This window comes from Colias croceus, chromosome 13 (assembly GCF_905220415.1).
Source record: "Colias croceus chromosome 13, ilColCroc2.1".
Classification (NCBI taxonomy): Eukaryota; Metazoa; Arthropoda; class Insecta; order Lepidoptera; family Pieridae; genus Colias; species Colias croceus.
In genome coordinates, this window is record NC_059549.1 from 6,423,349 (window position 1) to 6,444,337 (window position 20,989).

General features: G+C 33.6%; 2 protein-coding genes across 2 annotated transcripts in view; one reads left to right on the top strand and one right to left on the bottom strand.

The window, feature by feature from the left end:
• The window catches only part of LOC123696822 (DNA mismatch repair protein Msh2), a 36,390-nt gene that overhangs the window by 1,587 nt on the left and 13,814 nt on the right, over window positions 1–20,989 (top strand). The window contains exons 2-6 of the mRNA XM_045643193.1: window positions 3,361–3,410; window positions 12,296–12,490; window positions 13,898–14,089; window positions 15,602–15,754; window positions 15,938–16,173. Of these exons, the coding sequence (XP_045499149.1) occupies window positions 3,361–3,410; window positions 12,296–12,490; window positions 13,898–14,089; window positions 15,602–15,754; window positions 15,938–16,173 (826 nt within the window). The remainder of the gene's footprint in view (window positions 1–3,360; window positions 3,411–12,295; window positions 12,491–13,897; window positions 14,090–15,601; window positions 15,755–15,937; window positions 16,174–20,989) is intronic.
• LOC123696820 (putative uncharacterized protein DDB_G0279653) lies at window positions 3,261–10,941 on the bottom strand. The gene is made up of 3 exons (XM_045643191.1): window positions 10,791–10,941; window positions 5,688–7,653; window positions 3,261–5,433 (listed from the first exon to the last, which is right to left on the bottom strand). The coding sequence occupies exons 2-3, from the start codon at window positions 7,630–7,632 to the stop codon at window positions 3,497–3,499; spliced, it is 3,882 nt and encodes a 1,293-aa protein (XP_045499147.1). The 5' UTR covers window positions 7,633–7,653; window positions 10,791–10,941; the 3' UTR covers window positions 3,261–3,496.

Here is a 20,989-nt window from a genome sequence, read left to right on the forward strand (position 1 = left end):
TTTATCCTCTAAAGTTCTTCTCAGTATGTGTATGATACATGAAATAAATACGGAAGCAGTTAGACCAGCGTTAGTTTCGTCGAACCAATAGCAGTAGACATCTTTGGTTGCTAGATTGTACATCGTGAAATTATGTACACAGAGTTTGGTTTTATAATAAAGAGCACTAGCTTGTAATTGAGGACACAACTTGACAGCTTGTAGGTCATGCGTGAAAACGTGTACATCCCCAAATTTCTTAGCTCTATCTTTATCCTTTTCTTTTTGATCTCTGGCCAAGTCTTTTGAACGTATATGGGCGTTATATATATCGTCAGTTATATTTCCCACTTTGTGTGAACAACAAGTGTCGCATTGATCTTTTTTGGGTGTAAACAGGCTCAGGTTTAGCTCATCAAAAACTCTGCAAAGTGTCCAACGACTCAGAGCGGCTCTTTCAACTTTTTGACACTCCATGGCGTATAATTTGTATAGCGTGGTTTTATCTTCAATTATCGGCTCTAAATATTGCTTTGATGTATTCGCTCTGCAATAATGCGATGGCATTTTAGGCAACAAAGCAAAAAACTGTTTAAGAAAAGCCATGTCATCTTTCTTGATAATACGGTCTTCTTCATTAACGTCATTATTAGATGTTTTTGCTATTCCATGCTCCGAAGAAGCCACCCAGCATCTTACAGTAGACTCCTTCAAGCCTAAAGTTTTTAAAAATGTCTGCATACAAACTTGAATTCGCCCAATTGATGTATTCAGAAAGTATTGTTTACTATCAGTCCTCCTAGAACTTATTGTATTTTTAATTTGTTTTTTCTCGCAAATCAAGACGTTAGATACAACATACTGTTTCCTTTGCTCCCATGTCATATCTTTCCAGAACTTGGAAAATATATTTTGCCTTTCATCGTCAGTCAAGTTTGAACAACCGCGGACCTTAGACTTTGTACAAAATTTAGAGGTGCACCTAGGACCCATTTCACGTGCAGGACGAGGTACATCATGAAGTACTTTAAATTTCTCATTTCCGACAACCTTCTTATCTCTACGATATCCTACATATTCTTCTCCTTTCATACGTTTCAATTTTGTTCTAGATTTGTCCCATTTCTTAGAGTCTCCAAACCCCTTAATGCTTCTTTTTCTATTAGAATTTAAATCTCCATATTCATCATCCGATGGTTGCTTCTCTAACATAAAAGAAGGATTTGTAGTAGCCGTTGACACAGATGGCTGCTCCTCAACTGAATATGGAGTTGTCTCCAGAGACAGTGGTACATCCAAATGTGTAGCTGGGTCTTGTAGCACTATATTTTGTGGCAGTTCTTCACATGAAGGTGGAACTGTGTCTTGTGACAATGCTTCAACATAATGTTGAACAAAGTCTTCTGTGTCAGCTGCAAGTGTCACTGGTTCTTGCGATAATTCTTGATTTAATAATACCGAAGCGTTACAAACAGATGCAAATTCAGGTAGGATTTGAACAGGCAAGTTATTTAAATCTATATTTTCCAACTCCGATAATGATACATTTCTTAGCTTCTGTTTTTTCAAAGGAACTTTAATCTTTAACTGTTTACATAACTCCAAAACTTCTTCATTTTCACTATCACTCGTAGAATCCATATTTTTTCAGAGCTAAAACAAAATAAAAGTTATAACAACACTACGTAACTCATATCGAAACACTGCGTAAGTCAAACAATTCTCAATTAAGCGACTTTTCATTGAATAATAACAAACCAATTAAAATAATTTTATGATACATAGCTTAAAGAGTAAATAGAAAACAAGGTTATAGCAATTAATCCTCTAAATAATGCAAATAATTACCTTTTGTAGGAATAAATATCACACAGCACTTTGCAGGTTATGAATTTGTATGCGACTGACTGACTTACGCCGTGTTGGCCATTCAGGTTTACTTACGTGGTGTCAGTTTTAACGAAATATGAAGCGCTATTGGCTAGCTATCTCCTTTCTCATTGGTTGAAAAAATGCGCGCGGCGCTTCTTCATCCAATGACATCAAAATGTTTTACCGGGCAAAAACTGACTTACGCACTGTTAGAACTTCACTGACGATATCGTTTCTGTTAATTTTGTTTTTGTGTGCATTGTACAATAAAGTGTTTTCTATTCTATTCTAAATCTTGCTATAATTGTGACCACTGACCAAATATTTTTTTTGCACTACGATGAGTGAGTAGTTTAGAAAGTAGAGTAGATAGAGTAGATTAGAAAGACTCAAAATTTCAGGACAAAATTGTAACTTTAATGTATATTTTTTCTGTTAAAACGATAGGCATTTTGGTATTTTCTACGATTTATTTAAGAGAGCAGTACTACTTAAGTTTCCCTATAAAAAATATAAGTAAAATTGTAGACATGGTAGTTAAAAATGTCTTAGAGGTGACAATTTTCGAAGGAACGAAGGAACTTAATTTTTTTCCATGATGACTTTAAAAACGTTTGAAACTTTTATTTTATTAATCTCGAGTAGTTATGAATATGCCCATAATTTGATTTTTGTTGAATTTTGGAACATACTGTATACCCAAGATAAGTAAAATTATTAGTTTACCGCATGTAGCTTTGCCCGTGGCCTCCTTCCTATAGAATCAAACTATCCATCAATGAAAACAATTAAATTGACAATACAAAGGTAATTTGAGTTTATTGTGAACAAATAGACTCAGCAGACTTTGTATTAGAACAAAAAAGAAGAAATATAATAAGAATTTGTAAATGTAAATGTACATCTAGGTAAATGTAAGTGTACATATTAGATGTGATTGTAATGTGCGCTGGATAGAGATCAGGACTCAGGAATAATTTACCAGCCCGATTACAAAAGACTTAATTTTCTACTTTATAGAACAACTTGATAAGTATGTTGAACATATATGGATAAAAATATAGTCAAAATTAAAAAATGAACATCATTCTATGGGTCTATTTTGTCCATGTTAGTTTAATACAAAAATTGTACAAATATTTACATTGTCTTGTATAGTGAAAATGAATAGCCAAATGTGTTGCTAAGCATAAAACTCAAAAATGACTCCACGAATTTGGCTAATTTTTTTAACGTCATTTAAATCCAAAATCCAGTAATTATTATCTTGTTTTAATTAAATAGTTAATAAAACAAAACATTAGAAATGTAATATTATTTCCTTATGAGAGTGTATCACATGTATTCTTTCAATGTATAACTTATTTTACATAGGTATTAAAGGTTTAACAAAGATAAACACGATGGAATTAAAAAATATTAAAATATCTTTAATTTTTATAACCACTGTACATAAAATTACTTAAGCTAGTAAGTATAAATAAAGCATATAAAACTTTGTTCTTTCAGATTCAGTCAAACAACAAGCATTCATAAAATACTTCACATCATTATCAGAGGTAAGTAAAGATTTAACTTACATGTTACATAATTACTTTATATTTATAAAATTATTCTATATGTAAAAAATAATACCTAATATTAATTACCCTTTAAACCAAGATACTACACTTTCTTTGGCATTAGTAAATTTGCTACCTATAGATTTCCAAAACCCTGACTTTTCTTCTGGAACCTCAACTGGAGTACCATTTGCATCTTTCTCTGGAACAGCTACTTGAGGTGCAACTTTTTTACTTATTTGTGCCTCCTCAAATACTGGAGCAGGTTCTTCTTCAGGCTCTCTATTTGGCTTAATGTATTGATTCCTGCCTTCTTTGGGAACTTCAGTTGCTGGCTTAAAATAATCTGGGTCTTCATTATGTTCGCCTTTATACTGATTGTTAACTACAAAAGTGTCAACCATTTGATCTTGATTATGTTGGTTATCATCATTGCTGAATGTTCCAAAGTTTTCAAGTTGTTGCACATAACTATGGCCAAAACTATCAGAGGGTTGCCAAGAACTTTGTTGTTGCTGTTCTAAGTCTAAAGATCCCTGTAAATTTTGACTCACTGTTTGGTCTTGATTATGTTGGGTATCATCATTGCTGAATGTTCCAAAGTTTTCAAGTTGTTGCACATAGCTTTGGTCAAAACTATCAGAGGGCTGCCAAGAACTTTGTTGTTGCTGCCCTAAGTCCAATGATCCCTGTAAATGTTGACTAAAGTCTTCGAATTGTTGATTCATATTTGGCTGCTCAAAATCTGGGGGGGCTTTCTCGAAGTTGTTACCGAGAAACTTTTGATTTTCATCAAACTGTGAAATTTCTTCATTACGTTTATTGGTAACTTCTTGATTCTGGCTTAAGATCTCTTTGTTAATATTAGTATGCATATTTTGCAGTTCATCAAAGTTCTTCTGAGTGCTACTACTACTACCAATTAATTTATTATACTTAACTGTTGTAGGTGAAGTTTCTGCTTGTAGGTTATTTACATAATTACTATCTTGATAATTTTTTTGTATTGCTCTTCCTTCTTCGATTTTTTGAGTTTCAGTATTTTCTTTGTGAGAGCTATGATAATCGTTATTTTCTTGGTGTTCATTTGTCAGACTTAATGATTCTATTTCTTCTGGTGTTTTATATAGGTTTGTAGGGAATTTAGGAATAAGTATAGCTGTATTATCTGTATCATCTACTATTGTTTCTTCTGCTCCAATATCCCCACGTCCAATATCAACGGGACCTTGAGGTATAGAACTATGTTGAGGAACATATTTTGGTATGTTTGTTTGTGTAGTATATGTATTTTGAGTAGGTTTTCGTGTATAAATTTTGTATGTAGTTGTTTCTTTCTCATGGTGGGGATGTTCTGTTGTTGAGGTTTTTTGTATATCATTAGAAGCAGGTAAATTAAAAACACTGTCACCGTGAGCACTTTGTGTATGCTGCCCATCAAATTTATCCCAGCTGTGATATGATGATTGTGTAGATAGAGATGATTGTTGTTGTTCGGAACTATCATTTTTAAGGGAACTTTCTATTCTATCTAATTTGTTCCATAAACTTAAAAGGGATGAAGCATCATAATCTTCGTCATTTAAACTACTTGTAAGAGTATTTTGGTTATGATTTTGTTGAAAAGAATCATGTTTATCGTCTGTTTGTATGTAACCTGTATTGTAATTATTATTGGTAACTTCTTTGTTGTTATAAAGTTGTGCTTGTTCATGCACCAAGGTGTGATCAGTGAGTTTTTGATCAGGGTAATTTTCCTGGAATATGTTCCAAAATTGATTTTGTTGTTCAATTTTTTCATCTTTTTGCTCTGTCATTGTTTCCTTTTGATCAAAAGAATGTGTCAACTGTGCTGTATTGAAATTATTTATAACATTCCAGTTCTGAGTTTCTGAATTATGTTTATTATCACTTTTATTTTGATTTGTTGTTGGTATAGACGTGAGATCATCTTCGTTTGCTGATTGTTCATGAAAGTGTTGTTCAAATTTGTCATCTTGCGTTTGTTGTGTTATATCACCTAATAAAAAGGTGTAATTATGAATTTTGTTGTATAAGATAGACAGATTTTAAGATTTACAGAAAATGGTTAGTTACCAATATATTATGTTAAATATGAATAGTGAAGTTAGAAATGAAATGCCATATTATACTATTAATTGTTATAATTTAAAAGACAAACACAATAACAATTATCTTATAATTAAAAGCATTAGTAAGAACACAACATTGGCAGTCTTCATTGGAAATTTATACTAAACTAAATTAACTTACTTGGTGCTTGCTGATCAAAGCTTTGTAATGTATTCCATTCATTCTGGACTCTCTGTCCCATATTTTGATGTATTTCCGATTGATCTTGTATCTGTTGGCCTGAGAATTGAAGATTGTCCCATTTGTTCTGTGTTTGTTGTCCTGGTTCTTGTAAATCGCTCCATTGATTTTGAATTTGTTGACCCACACCTTCTTGATTTGGCCATTGATTGTGACTAGCCTGGCCAAAATCTTCGGTCTTATCCCATTGGTTTTGTGTTTTTTGACCCAAGTCTTCCAAATTGTCCCATTTATTTTGAGCAAATTGTCCGAATTGTTGGGTTTGTTGACCCAAATCTTCTAAATTTTCCCATTTGTTCTGTACCTGTTGGCCAATGCTCATATCTTGAAAAGCTTCTAATTGTTGCTCTTGCTCTTGATCGTTGTAATATGCTTTAGGATCGGGTGAACGAGCTACGCGAATGTGGCCATTTTCGTCACAATCACAATCAATACCGTCTTGAGTGAACCTTTGGTGAGCCTGTTTATATTGAGCGCCATATTGACGAGATGAAAAAGCATCTTGGTTGTTAGAGGCAGATACAAGCCTTTGAGAGGCAACGTCACCACCTACTGGCTTAATTACATAAGGATCTCCTCGTCTTTCCCACGATTTGTGATAAGAGTATGAAGAATGATAACTTTTCGGCTTAGTGCTTAAATCTTCAACAATTTTACTAGCATCAACTGCGTTTTCCTGTTGGGCTCTGTGTGCACCAAGTGTGTAAGCATTTGAAAGAGCTGCTGCGGATGAACCTTGAGCTTGGGATTCAGAATATCTTGATTTGCTCAGTGATGATGATTTTGTGTTGGCAATGTAACTATTTGCTTGAGCGAGATTAGCACTGCTAGAGTGTGCATTGCTTATGTCTGATGTACTGAACTGGCTCTTAGCATTTTGTAACAAATGTGCGTCATCATATAATTCACTGTTTTTCGGGAATGGATTGTCCGTTGGTATAATTGTTACAGGCTGCGAATTGTGTTTTTCCCATTCTTTGCGGTAACTGTATGATGATTCATAATGTTTCGGTGCGCTTACAGGCTGTACGTAAATACGCCCACTAGAACCATCTAATACCTCAGCTTCACTATTAATACTATTTTTATTATAGGATTTACCGCTATATGCTACAACGTCTTGGGATTTGATCGGAACAACATAAATACGACGTGGCTGCAAATCCACTATGGGCAACTCAGTTGGTTGTCTGCTATATAAATTAGCATCATACGTATTGTGCAAATTTGATTGCCTGTGTTCGTATTGGTTTTGAGCCTGATTTCTAACTTGAGAATAATATTTTAAGTCACTTCCAGAAGCCTCTTGGTTTCCGTAACTATATTGTCGGTTTGCTTGATAATCTTGTGCATGAGCATTTTCTTTTTGTGCAAATTCATCTGAATAATCGGCAGCTTGATAACCTGAATGCATTCTAGAGCTTTTAGTAAAACCACTGTTGTATCCAGCATTTTGTGCTGCTGAATATGTGTTTCCTCTGTATCCGGTGTTTTGAGAGGTTAAAGAAGAATGAGAAGCTGCTAATGACTCGCTTTCCTCAAAATTTCTTCCCTTAAGATTGCTCAAATCGTAGTGTCCAGATCCAAATATGCCTCTGGAATTCGCTGCAGTGTACACGCTGCCAGTCCTTGTTTTAGCGCCTTCGCCCAATTCACCTTCAACTTGACGTACAGCCGTACTCATTTGATGTTGCGCTAAGCCATCCATATTATGTGCCCTCTCGTAATTGCCTCCCATGTTACCACGGCGGGCCCCATAAAACCCGGATTTATCGCCATCATCAGATGAACTTCTTGAATATTGGAAGTCTTCAGTCTCTTTATATAGCTCTGGTCTAGCAAAAGCTACCACCGCAACAGATGTGATTATTAATAGGCGCCACATTGTGGACCAATATATCAGGGTCTGTAACAAATATATTGTCAAGATTACTATTAAATCACTATATTATTATACTGTTTTTAATGCATCTACAAATTTAATAAATAATTTTAATTTAAAAATCATTTAAAATATTTACTAGGTATTTTAATAAACTGTTGTCCCCTTCCGCTCCGGACCTTCGAAGTGATCGGACGTGTCTCGTGTTAAATTTAATCCGTATTTAAAATTCTCGTTATTAAAAACTCGCTGCGATAAAGTAGTACCACGCAGTACCAGGCGCGCATAAATCATAGGCAGTGCAGTAGTGAGCGCGATAAAGACGGAGTGATTGGAACAGATATATAGAAAGTGCATACGAAATCGAGATAAGCTGCATAAAAAATGTAAAAAGGACCCAAATAACGATACACTTTTACTGACATATAAACGCTACCGAAATTTTTGTACAAAATTACTGAAAAAATTAAAACATCAATACGAACGCAATCAATTCGAAAAAGTCAATGGTAATCCTAAAGCGACGTGGGAAGTAATAAAAAACATCACACATGCCCCGACCAAACCTTCATCAAGTACGGATTTGCTATATCTTTGTGAAATACCTTCAGTTTCTGTTAATCATATAAACGATTTCTTTTCAAATATTGGAAATTCCCTCGCGAATAATATTCTTTCTACTAACGCAAATATATGTTTCCCCTTAAGTGTGCTACCGAAAACATCGATGTTAAATTCATTTGGTCTCGTAGATGTTGATGATACTGAAATTATTAATACTATAAATGATCTGCGAAATGATTGTGCCGTAGGTGTCGATGGAATCTCTTGTAGAATACTGAAACTTGCATTACCAACACTTGCACCGATAATATCTAAACTTTACAATCTTTGCTACTTCACGGGTATTTTTCCTAGAGTTTTCAAACAAGCTATTATAACTCCAGTATACAAGGGTGGTGACAGAGGCAGTATCAATAACTATAGACCTATTTCTGTACTTACTAGTCTGTCTAAGGTTCTTGAAAAAACGCTGAACAAGCGTCTAATGACTTATCTAGAGAACTATAAAATAATATCAGACAACCAATATGGCTTTCGTAAAGACATATCATCAGAAGATGCTGTTATGAGATTAACTGAAGAAGTTTCAAGAACACTAGATAGAAAAGATAAGTGTATTGGTATATTTTTAGATCTAAAAAAAGCTTTTGATACTGTCTCTGTACCCAAGCTTGTGAACAAGCTCGAAGAAATGGGCATTAGAGGAGTAGAGCTTGATTTATTCAGAAATTACTTAATTGAAAGAAGTCAGCGAGTGAAGGTTGGCGATTATATAAGTGACGAAATCAATTTGTCTTACGGAGTTCCTCAGGGTAGTGTGCTTGGACCCACCTTGTTCTTGGTTTACATAAATCAGTTGTGTATGCTTAACATACCTCATTGCAAAATTTTTACTTACGCAGATGACACTGCTTTAATAATTGAAGGACATACTTGGGATGAAACGAGAGAGAATGCGGAAAAAGCTCTGTCTGTTGTTATGGCCTGGCTTTCTAATAATCTTCTTACACTAAATATTAGCAAGACTCATTTCATGCTCTTCTCGGCCTCGTCAGCTGGCTTTCGACACATTGATCCCTCATTCACAATTAAAATTCATACTTGTAACGGATCATACTGTGATAGTAGTACTTGTAATTGTCCTCATCTCGAAAGGGCGAGAACTATAAAATATTTAGGAATTCATATTGATGAAAACCTCTCTTGGCATGTCCACATTCAATATATGACTGCTCGTGTCCGTAAGTTAATTTATGTCTTTAAGTTATTAAAAAATTCTGCTGATAATCGAATCCTAACTATTGTTTATAATGCTTTAGCTCAATCGATCTTATCTTACGGTATTGCAGTGTGGGGTGGAGCTCCTAAAACAACTATTTTACAGCTTGAAAGAGCCCAGAGAATGATTCTGAAGATTATGACTAAAAAACATTTTAGATACCCAACTTCAAAACTATACGCTGACTGTAAAGTTCTGTCGGTGCGAAAACTTTATATCTTAAATATGATACTTCGTACACATGCACACTTAAAATATGATAAACATCTCTTATCAACTATACGTAGGAATAATAAAATAGTTAAACAAGAATCGTGCAGAACCTGTATTGCGGGTAGGCACTCTTATGTAATGGGTCCAAGGCTGTACAACAAAATTTCCCAAATAATATCCATTTATCCACTCACAAAAAATAAACTAAAATTAGTTTTGAAAGAATGGCTTCTTACTTTGAATTACGAGGATACAGAGGTATTGCTAACTTTTAGGACGTAATACTTAAGTAATGAAAGTAAAATACATTAAAATTAAGTATTTTTTTTTTTTTTTTATTTATTTCTATTAGACTTAGTGAATGACTGGCTTTATATATCCAGTCATTCGATCCCAAGACCCGTCGTTGGTCGTAGGGCTAAGTGCAAGTGTAATGGGAATTTTATTATTAATTTTGCCTAAATAAACACAATGATAATTATATATTTTTAATATATACAAAACTCTTGCTTTCTGGACTGGTGGTTACAACTGAGCTTAGGTATGATAGTGGTTTATATATTCTTTGTAGTTTTTCTTATTTCTAGCGTTTTTTTTTTTTGTTTTTTTTCTCTCAACAAGTATAAATAAAATGTGATCCAAAGAAGTGAGGAGTGGGGGCCTGGTGACCTAAAATACAGGTAATTTTTATTACCTAGTTTAGGCACCAGTCTCACACTTATTTATATGTAATCGAAATGTGTACTTATTTAATGTAACCAATGTGAGAAATAAACTCTTTTTTATTTATTATTTTTTTTTTTTTTTTGTTGCATCAGATATCACCTACAGAGTTTAAGGAATTTTCACACAACGATTTTTCTATCTAATTAAATTAAATTGATAAAATTAAACTATTTTCATTGAATAAAATGTATCATTAGAAGAACGACGAACTATAAATATCAATTTATTTAATTTTATGTTTAAATTTAATGTTAATTAAGTAACAATAACATGAACATGAAATTAAGTAATTATAAAATAACAATTTTTATAAGTACTCCTGTAAAAGTTTATGAAAATAATTTTAAAGTATAATTTTTTAATTATAAAGTAAACTTACATTTGAAATCAATACACCATACAACACAATAACTACTAGAAACGACTAGAGACCAACACACCGATGTATTTTTCTGAACACACTGACATTGCCTGCGAAGGAGACGTCAATTTATTTAGCTTTTAATATTATATCTGCGTTGAGATAACCCTCTGGCCGGTCATGACTGATCTTTTATTCTCAGAAGTGTGGACATGCAAAATACGACAATCCGCATAACGTCGCACTTGTCGAATTATATGACAACATATTTATTAATATTTGTGATGACAGACAGACACCTGAATCATGACAAACCACCTACGTTAAATTGAATCGTATTAGCACTTTATGAAAATGCAATACCTACAGCCTTAAAAGTTTTGAAAACTTTTGATTGATCCAAGTCGATACTTCAGTAATTTTGTAATCGTGGTGCTCATTATTTTTCAATGTTAATACAACGAAATTATCATTGATTCAAATCATACTTACACCAATGTTTGTTTTGAAGAGAATCATGTTATATCATTATTTATAAGCGTTATGCTTTATAATTTACAACACAAATTTTGTGTTCAAATATAATTGTTACAAAATCAATATAAAAGCTCAGAGCGTTAACTCTCAGCCTAGTTGAACCAGGCGGATAATATTACGATAGATGCAATATAAATTAATTATTTATACATATTATATCGTTATGATTATTTTTCTACGACATCCCAGTCTAGTCATGAAGTCAGAGCAATGACTGCTTAATAATAGGTATTAATAATAGTTTGTAAATAAATATATAAAAATCTGTGTAGTACTTTTGCACGCTCGACAAATTTTGAAGGGCTATCCTTTGTATTAAAGTTCCAGGGACCGAAGTTTGTTGCACTATTTATCCATAAAATACGGCATACTGCATAACTACATAATCCAAAATATTATAATTTAAAAAAATTCTTACACTTGCAGAAACTGATTCCTTTAATTATAATAAATCATGTATTCTTAATATATCTTTATTGATACTGTGACATTGCTCCTGTTTTATTATGTAGGTCATTCAATCAAGGATAAAAAACAGAGAGTTATAATTAATTTATGTTGTTTGTATGTTCATCTGACCTGAGTAAGAAAATAATATCAAGAACAAAAAACACAGTCTCAAATATCCCGTATACACGCCTTTAAAAAAGCGGGAAGCATATCAAATAATACCTAAATCAATTCGGATAAATTAACAAAAATTTCCTGTAGGAGCGGATTTACCAAAATCAAAGAAAATTCACGAAATAAACTGAAAACTGACCACTTCCTTAACTCGTAGAACAGAAGGGGCCTGGGTTCGATTCCCTAAGTAGTAGATTAAGAAGGAAAATGACTCATATTGGGCAGGACACGTATCCATTACCTTTATCCGATTAATACTGTTTTAAGAAAAAATTCAATACATTTTTTTCATATCCATATCATTCATCTCTATTCGTTGATATATGAATACGAATGTTTCAAAATATTGCATACACTTTCAGAAACCACCTACAACAGTAAGAATATTCGATCGGAATGATTACTACAGTGTTCATGGCTCGGACGCAACAACTGCGGCGAGGGAGGTGTTTTCATCGATATCCAATATCAAGAAAATGGGTATCGAACCCAATCGCCTGGATTATCTCGTACTTTCGAAAGGGAACTTTGAAATATTGATTCGAAAGCTCTTACTGGTAAGTAATTCAATTAATCTATACATATAATAAATCTGTAGAAGGGTCAATTCTGTACATTGAAAATATTGAAAAAATAAATAGCAGGGGGTGTTACTGGATCGATACTAAACCCAAATATGTAATTAAAAAAATTTTTGTCTGTCTGTCTGTCTGTCTGTCTGTCTGTCTGTCTGTCTGTCTGTATGTGAAGGCATCACGTGAAAACTAGCGGTTCGATTTCGATGAAACTTGGTATAATTATACCTTATTATCCTGGGCGTAAAATAGGATACTTTTTATCCTGGGAAAATACGTAGAAAAAAATTAATCTTAATTTTTCAGTTTTATCCATAGACGTTGTTCCGTAGAACCGCGAACACACGTTGCGTATTATTATAGGCCTAGCCGTATTTGGGAATTGGGTCCAATAGATATTTATAAGATGTTATTGACAGAGGTACTCAAAATGGAGAAATAACCATCCACGCGAAGACCGACATCCGCGCGGACGGAGTCGCGGGCGGAAGCTAGTCTATACTAAAATTATAAAGCTGAAGAGTTTGTTTGTTTGTTTGTTTGTTTGAACGCGCTAATCTCGGGAACTATTGGTCCGATTTAAAAAATTATTTCGGTGTTAGATAGCCCATTTATCGTGGAAGGTTATAGGCTAAATATCATCACGCTACGACCAACAGGGGTGGAGCCACGGGGGTGAAACCGCGCGGTGCAGCTAGTATAATTATAATTACGAAATCTAGTTTGTTTGTTTATCTTCAGAGCAATAACATAAAATATTCTTCAAGTTGAACTCACGAAGAGTTCAATTTATACAAAATAAATTTTTATTATTTACATTAACTTTATTTCCAATTTAATCAATTAATGTTTATATTTTTTGGTTGTTAATACTCGTGCCGCAGTGTTGTTATCAATACAAATGACAATGTTTTTTTAAGTGTAACTGTTGTGACCCGCATAGTGATGGTTTTCTTAGAACAAACTAAGATAAGATGTATAAGAATATACCAGTATATAAAAAGCGTTACTGATACAATAGATTGAAATGTATGAAATACTTGGAACTTATTTTTTTTTTTTTTTTAATAAATGAATAACTTATAGACCTTCATAATCATCATTTGCGTTGTGACTGCGCCCAAAACACCATGAAATCAATATTTTATTATTCATCTGAAGGATTAGATATATTGTTTTATTCTTGCTTCTAAAGCATTTAAGCTGCGATGATATAAGCGAACTAATCATACCAACCAGTAATTTGTAATCTAACCTCTATACAGATTATCCGATTTTTCTCGAATTTTAACAAAACGTAATCAGCTCATAAAACAAAAAGCTCTTTTCCCCCTAAAACCTTTATCTATCGAAATAAGGTTTTATATGATTTATGTGTTAAAAATGCAGGTACGTCGCTATAGAGTGGAAATATATGTATCCGAGGGGTCTACAAAAGGCAATGAATGGTTTTTAAAGTATAAAGGTTCACCAGGATGTCTCTCACAGCTTGAAGAAGTACTCGGTGAAGGGCTTGGTTCGTCAAACGATAATGGACCCTGTTTAATGGCTGTTAATATCAAAACTGATGCAGTTACTAAGGTATTTTTATAGTTATAATTTTTAAAGCTGATATAAGTTTTCCTTCCTATAATTGTTGTATCATGTGGTGATTATAAATTCAATTAAATTTAGCACTAAGTTTTTGGTTTGAATAAAATGTTATCTATAATCATTATTTATTTTTAACAAGTTTATAATATAAACAACACAATAAAAACGATTGCACTATAACAAAAACATATCGTTCATTTTAAAACTTATTGAAAAATAGAAAAGGAAATTAAAATTTTGAAATTTAATACATATGACATGAAAATCATTAAGGTACAAGTCCGAGACGGGCCGCAGACCGCAAACTGCAACCGCAAACTGCAAGCGACACCACTTGTTTCTATGAACATCTATGAAATTGATTCCAAGCGCGGCAACACTGCTGCCTGCAGACGCAACGCGCAGCGATTCATAGATGTTCATAGAAACAAGTGGTGTCGCTTGCAGTTTGCTGTTGCAGTTTGCGGTCTGCGGCCCGTCTCGGACTTGTACCTTTAATAGGACATACAAGTATTTTAATAATATGTAGAAATACTGAAATGGGAAGAGGTGATCCACTTATTGTAACTGATTAATTCCATCAATAACATATCTTAATAAAATGTACATACAATTAAAATTCATTTCTATATTAGTAAATATTGGCTAAAACAACCACAGCGATACGGTCAACGTATTTTCACTATCTTAAACTTGACCATGACAACTGATAATACAGATATGTGCTTGAATCTTGACCCGATGTCAAAAATTACGGATTTACGAGAACAGTGTTTAGATAAATAAATGCACAATAATAACTTTTGCTTCTATCTTTCTTAGAATATGATATTTTTCTGTGTTAGATTCTGGGATTTTTATATTGATTTTATATGGGTAAATAATATGACCTAAAATGGTTTTCCTGTTTCGTCATATGTAATTTTAAAGGCTTTTTTGAAATATCAAGTTGTAAAAATATGTTATACTTGATTGTAATTAATAATTAATATCTACCAATTGCCTGACGAAATATCGAATCAAGGAATTCTATAATTCTACCTAGCTTTCAAAGAAGTTTATGCAATAAAATTAAGGATTAAAAGTGAAGGCTTCACTCACCTTCACTAAGCAGTGTTGTGGATTATACCCATTCATAAAGAACTTAAGGAAAATGGTGATAGCTAGAATTCGATTATTTGACCTTTCACCGAACTTAATAGCTTATTCACCCATAAGTTATTATGTAATACATTATTATAATTTACTAATAACCATAACGTCAGTAAATTCCAGAACAAATTCTTTGAAAATTACACCATAATGATGTAAAACCCTATTAGTGTTTATAAGCTGAGCCATATATGACTTTTCATTTTTATCCCGTGTAGATATGATATAAGAGGGACTAGTAACATATTTCTAGTTTTTATTCCCACAAAAACCATCTTATTAAATGGAGTTTCCAACTTATTTACCAAATTAACTTATTAATGTTTTAACATAATTATTATATTCCAGGGACGTCTTTTAGGAGTAGCATGTATAACAGCGAACGAATATCAGATGTCTGTATCGGAATTTACAGATGACGACTTGCTTACTCAATTGGAAACTATCACTGTACAAATGGCGCCCTCTGAGTGCCTTGTGCCACAAACTGATAATGATGACGTGAGAAATTAATTTTTAGAATTTAATATGACCCAAACTATCCAATTTTCATCCTATTGGGATATAATCTATTTGCTATCTTCTTTTTAGCTAAAGTAAAATTTGCTTGGAAATGCATGAATTAGCAAAGAACTTTGAGTTTTATAATTATTAACATTTCCTTTGTAACCCTTTAAATTTCAGTACAAAGCGCTTAAAAAAGTTATGGACCGGGCGAACGTAACATTGACCAAATTGAAAAAATTAGATTTCTCCACCGAAGGCGTTATTCAGGATTTGAATAGACTTCTCAAGTTCAAAGATAATCAGCAACAAGACGCTAATTCTTTTCCAGAAACTACATTGAGTTCAGCTATGTCAAGTCTCGCCGCGGCAATTAGATATACTTCGCTGTTAACTGATAGTACTAACTTTGGAAGGTAAGGTATCAACGATTCTTTTTTTTCCATATTTAAAGTTTTCGAAGCATTTTTGTCAATTCTTGCAAATTTTTCATTAAATTATTTTTAACTTTTCTGATCTTATCGTAGGGTCGTGATACATATGTTCCCAAAAATATATTTGGGACAACCACTTCACCAAACGTAACTAAAAACTGCAGATAAAGTAAATAATTAACTCATCGCGTTTGAAATCAATCATTAATGCACTAGAGTGACTAGTTTATGATTAACCTTACATCTAATAACTAACTAGTTTTCATTCGAGGTTGTTGTATGGATGGTAATCGTAATTATCTGTTTAGCTGTTACATATATAGGAAGTAAATCTGTCTAATGATAATAATTTCATTTATAAACAATTATTATTAATAACATTGGCTCGTGCTTCTAGAAACTTCGATACGGATGCTTTTAATAATAATTAATTGCAATAACGTGTAGATGACCTAGTTATTATCAACCAGTAAGTTACTGTTTCTGAACGATAAAGAAATTGTGTTCGGAAAAATAACTTAATTAACGTGCTCTTCTGTCATAAACCTTCATTGTTAGGCATTAAATATGATCAGGAAGATTTTAATTTTATAAATAAATAAATATTATAGGACATTATTACACAAATCGACCTAGTCCCACAGTAAGGTCAATTAAGGCTTGTGTTGTGGGTACTAGGCGACGATAAATATAATATTTAATAAATACATATATAGATAATAACACCCAGACCCAAGAACAAATAATTGAGTTCATCACACAAATATTTGCCCTGACCGGGGATCGAACCCGGGACCGTCGGCTCAGTAGGCAGTTACTTTACCACTGCGCCAACCGCGTCGTCATAAAATTAAAATTGATTATTCTTTCTCTATCTCTAAAAAATTTCTTTACTAAATATAATTATTTGAGGAATTCCAATATCGGTTCTACTACATTGGGTACATCATGAATCAAGCGAAAAAATTGCACATGATATTTATGCGGTTATTTGCAGTAGGTTTATTGTTAACTAAATGAGTCGATACATATCAAACTCCGGTAAGTCCATTCTAACAGAAATGTGGGAATCGAGGTATTTTTAATAACTTAAAAAAACAATATGTTTGGACCTTTATAATTTATGACGGATATAATATAATACATTAGAATTATTTTTACGAAGAAAAATAAATGTATTACTTGATGATTATACCACAAAATTAGATTTAAATCTGGACATACAGGCGTTTGATATGTACAGTCAGAAGCATAAATATATTACCATTTGCAGATTAGCAAAAATATCTGTCATAAGAACGGGTTCAATAATATCTGTCTGCCCGTATACAGCAAAAATATCTGACATTAGTAGGCAACATAATAAAGTGGCATCAAAATTATGTGACGAAAATGTTACAGCAAATAATTGTGATAACCTCTCGAAGCATAAATATGTGACGTCACCTAGGAGGCAATAATATCTGACACAATTTTATATTTCTGTATTGTAAAATATAATTGATTCCTCACAAAAAGCATAAATATGTGACACTAGGCTTTCCGCCCGCGGCTTCGCCTGCGTTTTCACAGAAATACCGCATAGTATCCGTTCCCGTGGGATTTTTGGGATAAAACCTATCCTATTTGTTAACCCAAGTTACTCTTTATATGTCTGCTAAATTTCATTGTAATCGGTTCAGTAGTATTTGCGTGAAAGAGTAACAGACACACACATACACATCCTCACAAACTTTCGCATTTATAATAATAGATTAGTAGGATAGGAAGTAGGATTATAGTAGGACTAGTAGGATAAAATTGGATAGGATTTTAAAAAAGGTGAAACGTTTTTTATTGAATTAGTGTTTTGTATTTTGCTGGGGTAAGAATATGAACAAAAGACACATTATATTTTGTAAATATTTTTTATTTAAATGAAATTACGATAATTTATTTAAATGAAATATGTTAACTTGCCATAATTTTCGATACTCAATAAAATAATAGCAATATTATAGGTAAAAGAAAATGAATAACGGAGCAATCGTGTCAAAGGTGTCAAACGCCGCTAACGTCAAATATAACAAAACAATTTCTAAATAATACACGAAGGTTACACTGAACCTTCAAATAAAATAGATCTACCCAAGTGGGTATTCATATAAGTATATGAATACTTTAATTTTGTCATGATAATATGATATCCTTCTAATATTATAAATGTGAAAGTTCGTATCATGTAAGGATGTTTGTTACTCTTTCACACAAATAAAAGGCAAAACAATGGAATTTGGCACACACATAGAAGGTAACTTGGATTAACGCTTATGAGAGCTTTTATCCTGGAAATCCCACAGGAACGGAAACTATGCGGGTTTTTCTTTGAAAACGCGGGCGAAGCCGCGGGTGTTAAGCTAGTAGGATATAATATCTAGACATACAATATGTAGTATACAACGACGGCACATATTAATTAATATGGTAATATAATGTTTTAAAACAACGTAGTTAAAATAAAATTTATATTTTGTATTAATTCAATATTAAATTGAAAATAAAATTGTGTCAGATATTATTGCTTCCTAGTTGATGTCACATATTTATGCTTTTTGTGTGAAATCAACGCAAAATACACAAATATAAAATTGTGTCAGATATTATTGCCACCTAGTTGGTGTCACATATTTATGCTTTGTGTGAGGAATCGATGCAAAATACAGAAATATGAAATTGTGTCAGATATCATTGCTTTATAGTTGATGTCACATATTTATGCTTTTTGTGAGGAATCGATGCAAAATACAGAAATATGAAATTGTGTCAGATATTATTGCCACCTAGTTTGTGTCACATATTTATGCTTTGTGTGAGGAATCGATGCAAAATACAGAAATATGAAATTGTGTCAGATATTATTGCTTCCTAGTTGATGTCACATATTTATGCTTTTTGTGAGGAATCGATGCAAAATACAGAAATATGAAATTGTGTCAGATATTATTGCTTCCTAGTTGATGTTACATATTTATGCTTTTTATGAGGAATCGATGCAAAATACAGAAATATGAAATTGTGTCAGATATTATTGCTTCCTAGTTGATGTCACATATTTATGCCGTGAGAGGTTGTCACAATTATTTGCTGTACATTTTCGTCACATTATTTTGATGCCACTTTATTATGTTGCCTACTAATGTCAGATATTTTTGCTGTATACGGGCAGACAGATATTATTGAATTTATTCTAGTGACAGATATTTTTGCACATCGCCCCCTAGGCATATATTATTGCTCGTGACTGTACCAGCAAAACTTACCGGGTTTTGAAAAACATCGTCTTGGACTTACAGGAATTTGAAAAATCTCTAATGGACTTACAGGGATTTGATAGAACTCAGTTTTGGGACGTACTGAGGTGGTGGAAATGGGTAGATAGTTTGTCGCGTTGTAAGTATTGGACATTAAAATAAAATATGTAAATTAAAAGATACAAATTATTATTATTATTAACCTTTATCATCCCACTGCTGGGCAAAGAGAGGGGTCAATAAATCAAAACGGTTGAAAAAATCTCAGTTCGGCCCTGGGCTTCATGGCTGGGAATAACTACTGTGCGTGTGCTGTGCGTCTTACTTACTTACTATCTGGCGCAGTGACCCCAAAGTGGGTCTTGGCCTCCGACAACAAAAGACGCCACTTGTCCCGGCACAGTGCGATGTTTTGCCAGTCTCTTCTGCGCAGTGCCACGAGATCGTTATTCACTTGGTCCGCCCAGCGATACTTAGGACGGCCAACCGGCCGTCGGCCTGAGGGACGCCCCAAGTAAACCCGCTTAGCAGCCCGATCATCTCCCATCCGCAGAACGTGGCCCAACCATCGTAGCCTATGCGCTTTAATCTCGCCTAAGATTTTTGGTGCAGCAAAAAGTTCCTCCAGCTCCTTATTGGTTCTGATTCTCCAGCTACCGTCGTTTAAGGGTATCGGGCCCAATATTTTACGGAGCATTTTGCGTTCCGTTACGAGAAGCTTCTTTTCTTCTTTTTGGGTGAGCGTCCAGGTTTCACAGCCGTACATAAGAATCGGCCTTATCACGGTTTTATAGATTCGAAATTTTGTACGTCTGCTCAATAATTTGGACCCAAGTATCTTATGAAGGCCTGCGTTACACCGAAGAGTGTTTCGCGCTGGCCCTTACAGCGTATGGGGAGCGTCCCCCGGGTGGCGGATGGGGGAGCGGTCGGTAGTACAGCCTAGCTACGCTACTGGCTAAGGCCGATAGCCTCGCTGACCAAAGAAGGGTGTGGTCCTCCAGCATTTCGGGGGTTGTGCGAGGGGCTGACAACCCCTCCACATAAAAAATCTAATGTTACGAAACTGACAACAAATAAAAAGTGTGCTGTGCGTCTAGTTTCATTTATCTTTTAGCTGTTTTCTGAGCCTTGTCTGTTTTAGCTTTTGGTATTGTTTTTTTCCTTGCTTTGTCTAGAACCACCACCTCTATAGTAAAACTGTTTTCTTCCATCATTTATCAATTAAAACGATTTATAAGCATTGGTCACACGTGTTAGCTTCAACAAAATTGAGAGAAATGGCAGCCATTTTAGTGCCATACTGCGCTGTTATTGGTCGAAATGGACTTACCTGAGTTTGATAAACCACTGTCGACGGACATACCAGAGTTTGAAAAAAAACATTTACTTTAAACCTTATTTTAATAGAGATACGATTGACTTACCTAACTTTGAAAAGTACAGACTGGTTTAGTTTTACAATTCAAAATTGGCGCCATTGTTATCTCAATTTTGGCGGGGAGTGG